The 10,800-nt window shown below is 37.8% G+C and overlaps 2 protein-coding genes across 2 annotated transcripts; one reads left to right on the top strand and one right to left on the bottom strand.

Moving 5' to 3' along the window:
- Positions 1–5,572: 5,572 nt before the first annotated feature.
- rx3 (retinal homeobox gene 3) lies at positions 5,573–7,750 on the top strand (the record flags this gene model as incomplete). Its single annotated transcript, XM_079179467.1, has 3 exons — positions 5,573–5,831; positions 6,239–6,474; positions 7,316–7,750. 3 exons carry the CDS (start codon positions 5,573–5,575, stop codon positions 7,748–7,750), a joined length of 930 nt encoding a protein of 309 aa, XP_079035593.1.
- A 1,929-nt stretch (positions 7,751–9,679) lies between these two features.
- grp (gastrin-releasing peptide) lies at positions 9,680–10,752 on the bottom strand (the record flags this gene model as incomplete). The annotated part of the gene is made up of 3 exons (XM_079179669.1): positions 9,680–9,733; positions 9,819–10,045; positions 10,599–10,752. 3 exons carry the CDS (start codon positions 10,750–10,752, stop codon positions 9,680–9,682), a joined length of 435 nt encoding a protein of 144 aa, XP_079035795.1.
- Positions 10,753–10,800: the final 48 nt, after the last annotated feature.

The following is a 10,800-nucleotide window of genomic DNA, read 5'->3' as shown; positions in this document are numbered from 1 at the left end:
AATATAGTCATACTATGATAGTAAGACTCGTTATTCATCTTCCAAATCACTCAGGGGATTAGCTCACCTAGAACATATGCCTCATAATCAGATACTGGCTCAGAATCCGGAGTTCGAAACCAACTCTCTCTTTGAAATGCATCTTTAACTTAAAAAGTGTAGCACGTGATAAAAAGTCATAGTGTCGTATGTCCAAAAAGTCATGAAAAAGCAAAGGTTTAGCATGTGGAAAAAAGGAATTATATTATCATTGTCATACTATGATAGTAAATTTATAGTTACAGGCCACTAGCTTACCTAGTAGAACATATGCCTCATAACCAGAAACTGGCTCAGAACCTGGGTCCAACCTAAACCATCTCTTTAAACCTCTTTAACATAAAAAGTATAGTATGTCAACATCTGACTGTCAAATCAAATAAAGAAAGTTCAATTGAATAATATCTAAACAATATTTATTGTCAGATTTCAAATTGAACTGGATTAATTATAAATAATATATACTCTAATAATAAATAAATGTTCTCTTATTTCAAGTAAAATGTAGGCTGAATTAAAAAATAAAATACATCTCAGTAAACTTTTGAAAATTGTGACTCTTAAAATAAAGTACTTAATTTTTGAAAAATAAATTTAACTGAATTGTCTTTGCCCTGCAGCTTTAAATTGTGAGGTGTGAAGTGGTCAATCAGAAAAGCCACGATATCCATATTATTTTCATCTTCTAAAAAGAGAAATTTGTGTGCAGGGACTTCATCTGTGGTTATTGAAACCACTTGTTTCAGTTCTATTCCTCTCTGTTATCATCATTGTTGGACAGTGAATTCATGTGATTTTGATCATTTTGGGCTCTTAGATTGTTTCTTTTTTGTACCTTGCTTTGTCTCGTAGTGGCGCTTCACATTACCGCTTCTAAATTCACTCCATGGTCTCTGAGCATATGAGGCGTACTGGTTTTGAACTGTCTGTAGGAAGAATGAAGATATACGAGTCTGTCCATTCTTGGTTAAAGTCTCTGGTCTCGCTGTCCACATTTCTCTACTTAGAGAATGCCATGGGAAATAACTTCTCTGACTCACGTACTTCTCCGACTGTTGGGTCTCTCTCCCGTGTGTGTGCAAATGTCACTGGAGTTGCGACACTTGTAGGAATACACATACAGTATCCGCATACAACAGCGTTTGGGTCCGGAACCGGACCGCGATCCTTCTATTGGTGACCCCTGGTATAGCATGTCGAAAAAAGTAAAAAAATCATAGCCTAGGGTGTCGAAAAAAGTCATAACATTTTCGACATCCTATACGATGTCAAAAATGGTCATAAAAATGTCATAGTATAACATGTCGAAAAAAGTGATAAAAAGTCATAGTATAGCACAGTATTTCTCAAACTGTGGGGCGCGCCCCTCTAGTGGGGCGCAGTGGTATTACAGGTGGGGCGCAGGGGGAAATGCTGAATTTTTTTATTTCAAGAACTTTATTGAGAACTTCACATATTATAAAAATACAAAGTACACGGACATAAAACTAAGTCATTAATAAATACATGGCGGAATGCCTGTACTTTCGTGTAAATGTTTACGTTACGCCATTAACAGGTTACGTTTGGGCATGCGCGACGGCCAAGATCCTTGGCGACTCACATGTGTAGCATGCCGTGTTCACACCAAACGCGGCGCGTTAACCGCGTCGCAGGGGACTATTTGTCCTGGAAGCCGTTCAACTGTCTGCCATCAACCATGGAAATTTACTACGTGTTGTGGAAGTCCCAGATATCATGGGAAACTAAACGCCATCAATGTCTGGGTTCATAACATAGTCCAGAGAAGCTCCGTGAATTCTATCGAGCTGTATTCACTGTGTCTAGCAAGCCACACGTTGGCTGCGTCACTACAGCTGTATGAACACAAAATAAACAGATTTGGCTGTGATTTAACAGCAATAAACTGACAAAAAGGGACTCTGAAATAATATGTAATGATACCGATTTGTAAAAAGTCTGAATTCATGTTTAGTTAGTTCTCTCCGCAAGGTTTACACACACATTTATACACATAGTTTGGTCATAATATAAAGTCATAATATATATATATATAAAAAAGTAATCGTATATGTCGAAAAAAGTCACAGTATTGTAGGCCTATGTAGTAAACATAGTAAATGTCTTAAAAAAGTCATTATATATGTCAAAAAAAGTAATTAAAAGGTCACTGTATATTATGTCAAAATAATCATAAAAAGTCATAGCATAGTATGTAGAAAAGTCATACAAATGCATAGTATAGTATGTTGAATAAAGTAAAAAAGTCATAGTATGTCGAAAAAAGTTTTTAAAAAGTCATAGCATGTCAAAGAAAGTCATAAAAAAGTCATAGCATAGTTAGTCGAAAAAAGTCATAAAAGTGTCACAGTATAACAAAGTCATATCGTAGTTTTTGAAAAAAAGTCATAGAATAGTACATGGAAATAATTCATAATAAAGTCATAGTATAAAAAAAAAGAACATTATGGCAAAATAATTTATAAAAAAGTAATAGTATAGTATGTTGAAAAAATTCATATATAGAATGTCGAAAAAAGTAATTGAAGAGTTATAGTATAGTAAGTGGAAAAGAGTCATAAAAAGTCACAGTTTAGCATGTCGAAAAAAGTCTGAAAAAAGTTACAAAAGTCATAGAAAAGTATGTCAAAAGAAGTCATCGTATACAATGGCAAAAAAGGTAATGGTGTAGTATGTTGAAAAAAGTCAGTTTAATATGATGTAAAAAGTCATGATACAATCAGAATATAGCAAAGAAGTCATATGCATATGAAATAGATATAGCATGTTGAATAAAGTCAGCAAAAAAGTCATTCTATAACATATATAAAAAAAATCATGGTCTGGAATGGCATGCCATTTTTATAATAGTATGTCAAAGAAACATCTTACATATCACATCAACAGTCATATTCAGCTTTTTCACGAATACAAATGTTCAAACCTCATAGCTTGTCCAATTATTATTATTTTAAACTTTCAAGGATCCTGACTTTTGTAAAAGACACCTTTTTATGCGTAGTAACTGTAATGTTGCTGTATGGGGCTTTAAGCGTGTTATTCACATCCTCAGTGGCTTTTAAAAAGGTCAGTCACGCAGAAATCCTGTTGTACACCCATTACACATTAAAACTCAAGCAACTTCAATTAATCCTATCTACCTGAATCAGAGCTAAAGCAGTGAATGAAGAAATAGGTCTTAATTTAATTGGGCATTATCCAAATACTTGTTACGGATGATTAGACAGAATGGGGGGGTAGGAAGGAATCCTCAACATTTAGAGTTTCACATGAACCCACGTTTAAACGGCTGAGGATTTGTGAAGTCTAGAGATTACCATCTAATAGGATCAGCAGAGCCAAGGTTGTCAGCCTGCTCTCTCTCTCTGTCAATTCAATTATACTTTATTGGAATGACCACAATGTTACACAATATTGCATGAGCACATTGTACTGTACAAGGTGGCACCAATTGGTGATATAGTTTTGTTTCTGATGGGTTATCTGGCCCTGGGACAGAACAGAGCTCTCTCTCTCTCTCTCTCTCTCTCTCTCTCTCTCTCTCTCTCTCAAAATACAAGGAAAAAGCTCGCTTGGCTCGGTCTGAAGGCTACAAATATGTGCCTACCAGCACTTCTAAAGCTCGTTAATTAACACTTTATATCTTGTTTGTTTTACTTTTACAAAAACTGAGTTACTGCTCCCGGCCAAGAAATAGTTCAGCACTTAACCACCAAGAAAAGCAACAAATTGCTGTTTTTACACTTTGCTTTTTGTGTGGATTAAACTAATAAGGTATGTTGTGTTAATTAATGAGCTTGAGGGGTGAAAACATTTATATATTTATTTTGTAATCTTTGGATATAGCAAGGCTAGCCGTTTCTCTCAATTTCCAGTCTTTGTGCCAAGCTACACTAACCAGCTGCTGGCTGGAGCTTCTTACCGATACCAGACAGAGAATGGCAATAATCTTCTCATCCAACACTTTGCAAGGAAACAAAGCAGCGAAGTTCTCAAAATGTTGAACTAGCCTATTCTTTTAACACTTCAGTCGTATATTTAGTAGTTAGTTGGTCATTGCCATGATATGTCATATTTGGAAAAGTTGTTTGGATTGACGAACAATGATTTAAAAATGTAAAAGTTCATCATTTTACCACACATAAGTCTAAGAAACTGGCAAGACGTTTTCTGTCCTCGCTTCATTGCTGGTATTGTGAACACTGAAGGTGATTATACTGATGCAGAAGATCCATTCAGCCTGTGTGCGTGCGGCCGTCAAGGCTAACCAGCAGCTGAGCATATAGCTCATGAGATAGAATCTTAATATTCAGCTATTTCCACATTTTAACAGTAAAACTGAATCAATTTGAACACTCGATTAAACTTTTCAGACACCATACAGCTTAAGAACTTATTATCATGATTCATGCTCCGTATGTGTGCCGTGAAACATTGTCAGAGCTCCTCACAAAACAAGAGAGCATTTAAAAAAAAAAAAGTTTTGCTGTATAAATGAACTTCTGCATGTGCTCAAGTCACGACTTTTTGCCGTTCATTAAATCAGTGCTCAGTTAGCATCTCCCTTCCTCTGACCCCCCTCCGCTCTCAGGCAAACAAAGGATAAGGTCACCTACTGTAATTAGGAAAGGCTAAATAGTTTCAGGGGTTTTAACTCTTTTGAGTAAAATAATGTAATCCCCTTAAGAAGGATTACCACACTGCTGTCAATCTTTGTTTGCTGTTAAGTGGTTATTGCCCAAAGTTGTTATTGTTTGGGCTTTTTACCCTCTTTGACTCAACACCTACACGGAACTGGTTAAAGAAAGTCCTCATAGTTTAATTCTTATTTAGGAATAATTAATAGATTGTTAATGAGCCTATAAATGTATTTTTTCATTCAACATGTGTCAAGAAGTGCACGATTTGTCCTTAAGGTCAATACAAAAATGATTCACTTCAACGAAATAAAATGTCTATTCGGTTTGGCAACAATATCTTGACACGTTGATTAAATATTAAGCTGTCATCTTGCAATCTGTGTCCTGACCAGAAATCTTGTAATTATGATTTTGTTGTACCTTAATCTGTGGGCCTAATCTTCCTCTCTTTTTTTCTCCACAGACTGACATGAACATGACATCTGGAGGAGTGGAAAGATGGTTTTAAGATTTATGTAAGTAGGTTTAGAGCCAGCACTGACGGATGCACTTGAGATGGGGAGGAGTTTCAGGGAGGGTGTGCGCGCTGGTGCCTGCTTGTGCGCAAAGTTACCCCTAAATCCAGGACCAAATCCAACAGGACGTCCCCTTTCTGACGTGCAGCGGGGGTGCCTCACGAGGAGTTTTACCGCAGGCACCACTTTAAAAGCCACCTCTGAAGATGCTCCATATCCACTGAGCAAGACAGGCTTACTGGTGTGCGTCTTCTGCTCAAGTTTTCCACTCCGCTCTGGGTTGCAATTCACAAAGAGCAGCGATACATTTGAAAAGAAGTTGTGTAATTGTGACCATCTTTTGGACCTCACCGACCAATGTGGCTTCTTGGATCAACTTCCCAAGTGATGATGATGATGGATGAGCGCCTGTCTCCGTCCGCACGCTGCGTCCAGAGCCCGGGGGACAATCCGTCCACAGTCCACAGCATAGAGGCGATTCTGGGATTTAAAGAGGACTCCATCTTCCACAAATCGGCCTGCTACAGCATGACAGAGAAAGCCCTGGTCAAAGATGCTGAACGGAATGTAATAATGACCCCGCTAAAAAAAGGCCACTCCTCGGAAAGTTTTGACAGTAAGTTGCCTAGATTTCGTTTTATTCAAAATTCAAAAAGTCAATTTAAGTGCAAAATTCAAAAAGTGCAAATATACACTTAACATGCCATGTGGTATCTTGTTTTGAGTCTACACGTTTCTAAATAGTTTAAACAATTAGGTAACGTAACATTTAATTATTTGTTTCTCAATCATGTTCTTGATAGTGCGCAAAAAAGTCTTGTCTTTCAGTAGGTTGACTTGCTATAAAAGTGCTAAAAATACAACTTAATAAATAAAAACATTAATAAGATACTTGAGGAAAATAGAGTTGTACTTGTACTTTTCAGAATTTGATTTTAGGACCCATAGCCTATGTAAACTGGGCTCAAACTTGCCATTTCCAAGCGTTGTTGTCTCGGTCCTCACACTCTCGTTTCTCCGCAGGTGTTTGTTGCGCAAACGGCGCCGTCGAAGCTTCGGTCTGCCCGGACTCCCCGGACGGGGACGGCAAACTGTCCGACGATGAAAACCCCAAGAAGAAACACCGTCGGAACCGGACAACGTTCACCACCTTCCAGCTTCACGAACTGGAGAGAGCTTTCGAAAAGTCCCACTACCCGGACGTGTACAGCAGGGAGGAGCTGGCGCTGAAGGTCAACCTGCCAGAGGTCCGAGTGCAGGTATGTACCCAAAAACAACCACTTCCATAGTTTTTCTCACTGTATAAGCGCATATTCTCGGCCTGCATGGTGGCTGCATAAATATATATGCACATATGCATATCTCCAAACATTTGTAGTAATAGTTTAAATAAATAAAAGAAGAAAAACAAATAATGTTACCAAAAATGTCATCCATATGGTTTTAATGTTAACATAAAAAGTTTATTTTTGGGTAGATCCACAATTATTACATTCAATTTAAGAGATACATTAGACATTTTGTGAAACAACTTTTTTTCTTTAATTTGATGAAATTTATTTGATTTGCAGGTATATTTAACTTGCTAAGGAATCACAAAAATAAAACGGATAGAACTCACATTGCTTGGATCAGTTAAGACAGTCCATGTTTTAGTGTCTAACTGCAAAAGCTATTTTATTTATTTTGGAAGAGATTTTTAGTTCAAATTCATTTACAAAATGTGAAACTTTAGTTATGGCTTTTTATTTTATCATCGATTCAAAATTAAAAGAAACTGAAAAACAGTCAGTTAAATTAATTTCTTTTGTAACAATCACTAATTATTAATTATAGCATTATAATTTATTGCAAAGTGCTATGTTATTATCACTCATAAATCTCATATTGTCATGCTCCATATTTTTTAATATTTGAATACTTTCACATATTATATTTGACATAATAGATATAGCCTTACAAACTATTTGTTTTTAGCTTTAAAGGTGTTTTCTCTCTCTTCTCTATTGTGTGTATCTGTTTAGTTGCCTGTCAGGGGTTAACGAAGGTGTATTGAGTTCAAATGAATTGAAAATTTAAATCCTCCTCTTTCTTTTCCAGGTTTGGTTTCAAAACCGGCGGGCAAAGTGGCGTCGGCAGGAGAAGCTGGAGGTGAGCTCCATCAAGCTCCAGGACACCTCTTCCTCCTTGCTCTCCTTCAGCCGCTCTCCCACCAGCTCCCTGTGCTCCAGTCTGCAGCTGGACCCCTGGCTCTCCACCCCGATCACCACCTCCACCTCCCTGCAGTCCCTCCCGGGCTTCATCACGGGCTCGCAGGGCCTCACATGCACTTACACCCCTTCTCCTCCCCCTTCCATGCCGGCCTCCTTCCTCAACTCCCCTGCCCTGGGACACAGCCCTCACCTTTCCCACATGGGCTCCATGTGCCCTCCGCCCCCGGCGTACCACTGCTCAGCTGACCCAAGGAACTCTAGTATTGCCTCATTGAGGATGAAGGCCAAGGAACATATTCAGTCTATTGGGAAGACGTGGTGATGCCGGGTGGAGGTTAAAAATGGACAATTGAAACCCAGAATGCATCGTCCTGCAGCTTTAGATAAAGAGACTTCATCGTCGTGCAGACGGGATTGTTATTTTGAAAGAGTGAAATCTACAGTCGACATCCAGGATAAGAGACATCGTCGTCACTCATAAGGGTAACCCTTTTCCTCTCCCATTAAGTAGAACATAAGCAGTATGTGAACATTGAATAAATGGTTTATGACACACTATAATGAAGTAGATATAAGTGTTTATAAGAAGCTGAGGTATTAATAGATAATAAATAACAAGATAGTGTGTTGTTGTAATAATATGTCTTCATAGGAGAAGTTCTAGTTGACAAAGACTGTACATTAATTAACACTTAAGATGCTCACAGCTTCATTATAAAGTGTTAGAAACCATTTGTTAAAAGTGTTTAGTGCTTATAAATGCTAAATAAAGGGACTTAAAGTAAAGTGTCACCCTTATAAGCATCTATCTAAATCTGTGACTAACTGTGAAAATGTGAAATGAATGAACACTGATGATCTGGTGTTTTTCTTTTCCTTTATCTTCGCTGAGAGTTGTGCTCACTGTTAAGTTTTACATTTGTTCAACCTGGTACCATTCTTATCCAGTGTTATGTTGCCAATATAACAAGTCCATTAGTACCCATATTTATTCTACTTTTGTAAATGGAGCACTCCTCATTTTGATGCATCCTTCCCTGCTGCTTTTTGATCTTCATCATGAAACATTTAACACATGTGAATATTTCTCTACACAATAAACTTTATATGTAAAAGTCATAAACAACATTGTGGCTAATTGTGTTTTCCCAGACAATCTTTCACATTTGAGACATTGAGATTTGTCAGAAATGTCTGACAGGATAAAAAATAAATGTGCGTACATCAGGAATGACTGTGATGCAAAAGTAGATATATAGCAGAATAGACCTGTTGATAAGGTCCATTTAACACTAAATGCAGGTAAGATGAATGACATGTTCAGCTGTTTAATGATGTTATTCATAATGAAGTGAGTTTGGAAACACTGTCTGAAACACTCAAATAGGGCCAAAGATCATAATGTAAATGAAACTTTAGATAAAAAAAATCCATGTAACCTTTTCATGGTATCAATTCACACCAACTTAACATTTAATCATTTCACTTAGAATGGAGCAGCTTAAACTCCTAGACTTCCTCCTTCTGTTTCACAGGTTTGTTAACCCACTTATTTGCTCCTCATTAACTTTAAAACTTTATCCCATTCGCTCCTGGGATTAGGCTCATAATGACGGGGTGAAAGTGGCTTGTACCTCTATTGTTCGCTAATCATCCGCGACAAATGAGGGAAGAGGACAGAAGACAACACTTTCCTTTTGGCTTTAAGTAAAACGATGTGTGCAATCAAATTGTTGCAATTAGCATTTCCAATTGTCTGCAACCCGATGAGGGCTAATAATAGTCCCTGTCATCTATACTACTGTCCTAAATACACACTGGGGTGTGTTTAATGTTAACTACAGGTGCTCCCAGAATAGATGTTGTGCGCCATCTGGTGGTATAGACTGGTTACTGTACAGGTGGAGCAAGCTTTAAGAGCATTACATGTTTTAGAACAAAAGCACTGAATGTGTGGTAAAAAAATAAAAATAAACAAAAGGCGTGCAAAGCATGATTAGACATCCCCAATGCAGTTATCACAACGTTAAATGTATTCAAACTTCTCAGTTTAGGAAACATAACTTTGTCATGTCTGTCTGAAATCAAACTCTGCATGACGTGCATATTAGACATTTTAAATTACTGATAAAATACATTTTTATTGGGTTTCCAGCGTACTCTTACAGCAGAAAAAATATACAATGTGAATATGTATTTCCAGGGCACATGTTCAGTCGTTGACAAATCCTTCTTCAAATTGGGCTTGCATTCAGGTGGAGTCATCGTCTCGCAGTTTTAAAGCCAGAAGAAGCAGGTCTGACATCTACAATGGAGAAAAACATGCAACAATAACATCTTATTTCCAAACTGTGAACATTTGAAGAATCACTGATAAACCACAAACTGACCTCTCTGAGATATTTTTCTCTGTCCTCTTCTCTCCATCCGCTGTGCAGCCAAAGCAGCCTGTCTGCAGTCTGAGGCTTCGTCTGTTTCTGGTTCTTCTGCTGCATCGCAGCCTCCATCAGTCGCTCTGTGACCCCAGCTGTTTGTGAGGGTGGGAGGTAGTCACTGTCATGGTTTGTCTCCTGCTGCACAGGCGGGCTCTCGATGCTCTTCTTTCCCATCAAGTGACCTGGGGAGTTGGACGTAACCGGATGCATTAACTGTTCTGGAATAAATCTGTTGGTCCAACTACATTTGGTTTAAACACCACCATGATCTGTCATTAAGCTGTAAATGAGAATCCCCACGTTCACAATGTTGCAAGGCTGGATCAAACAGTTGCATGAAACAGCTTTATTAACTAAAATAGGTATATTTAGGCTAGTTCAATTCACTGTAATTTATTCCTTTTGTGAACCTGCAGCAGAAGAAGGAAAAAATCTATTACATGAAAATGTAACTGTACCTGACCCAGAGTTTAGACATTTAAGTCCCTGCATTATCATAATTAATACATCAATAAACTAACATGATTGCTATTAGTGAAGCAATATTTGTTCAAACGATGATAACGCAGGATAAATAAGGTAATAAATAAGGTAATAAGGTATTCTATGATTTACTCTGAATATTTTCCCCAAATGGTGCAAATTAACCAAATCAATCAAGCAAAGACAATTAAAGCTACACATGAAAAAAAAATATTCTTTAAAAAAAACCATTTGATATGAAGTTTCCCTTACCTACTGCCCAGTGGTTGACGCGTGGATACATTTTACCAACAACTGCTGCAGGACTCTCTGAGCAGTGCAACATACACGGTAATGTAGCCAGAATAATCAAAAGTGGCCACACCGGTCTGCAAGACCATGAACAGCGCTCGCACACTCCGCCCATGTTATCAGACACAATGTCAGATCTAAACAGCGGCGTTTCAATCCCTAG

The sequence above is a fragment of the Pholis gunnellus genome, assembly GCF_910591455.1.
Source record: "Pholis gunnellus genome assembly, chromosome: 18".
Taxonomy (NCBI): Eukaryota; Metazoa; Chordata; class Actinopteri; order Perciformes; family Pholidae; genus Pholis; species Pholis gunnellus.
This window is presented reverse-complemented; position numbering and strand designations above follow the sequence as displayed.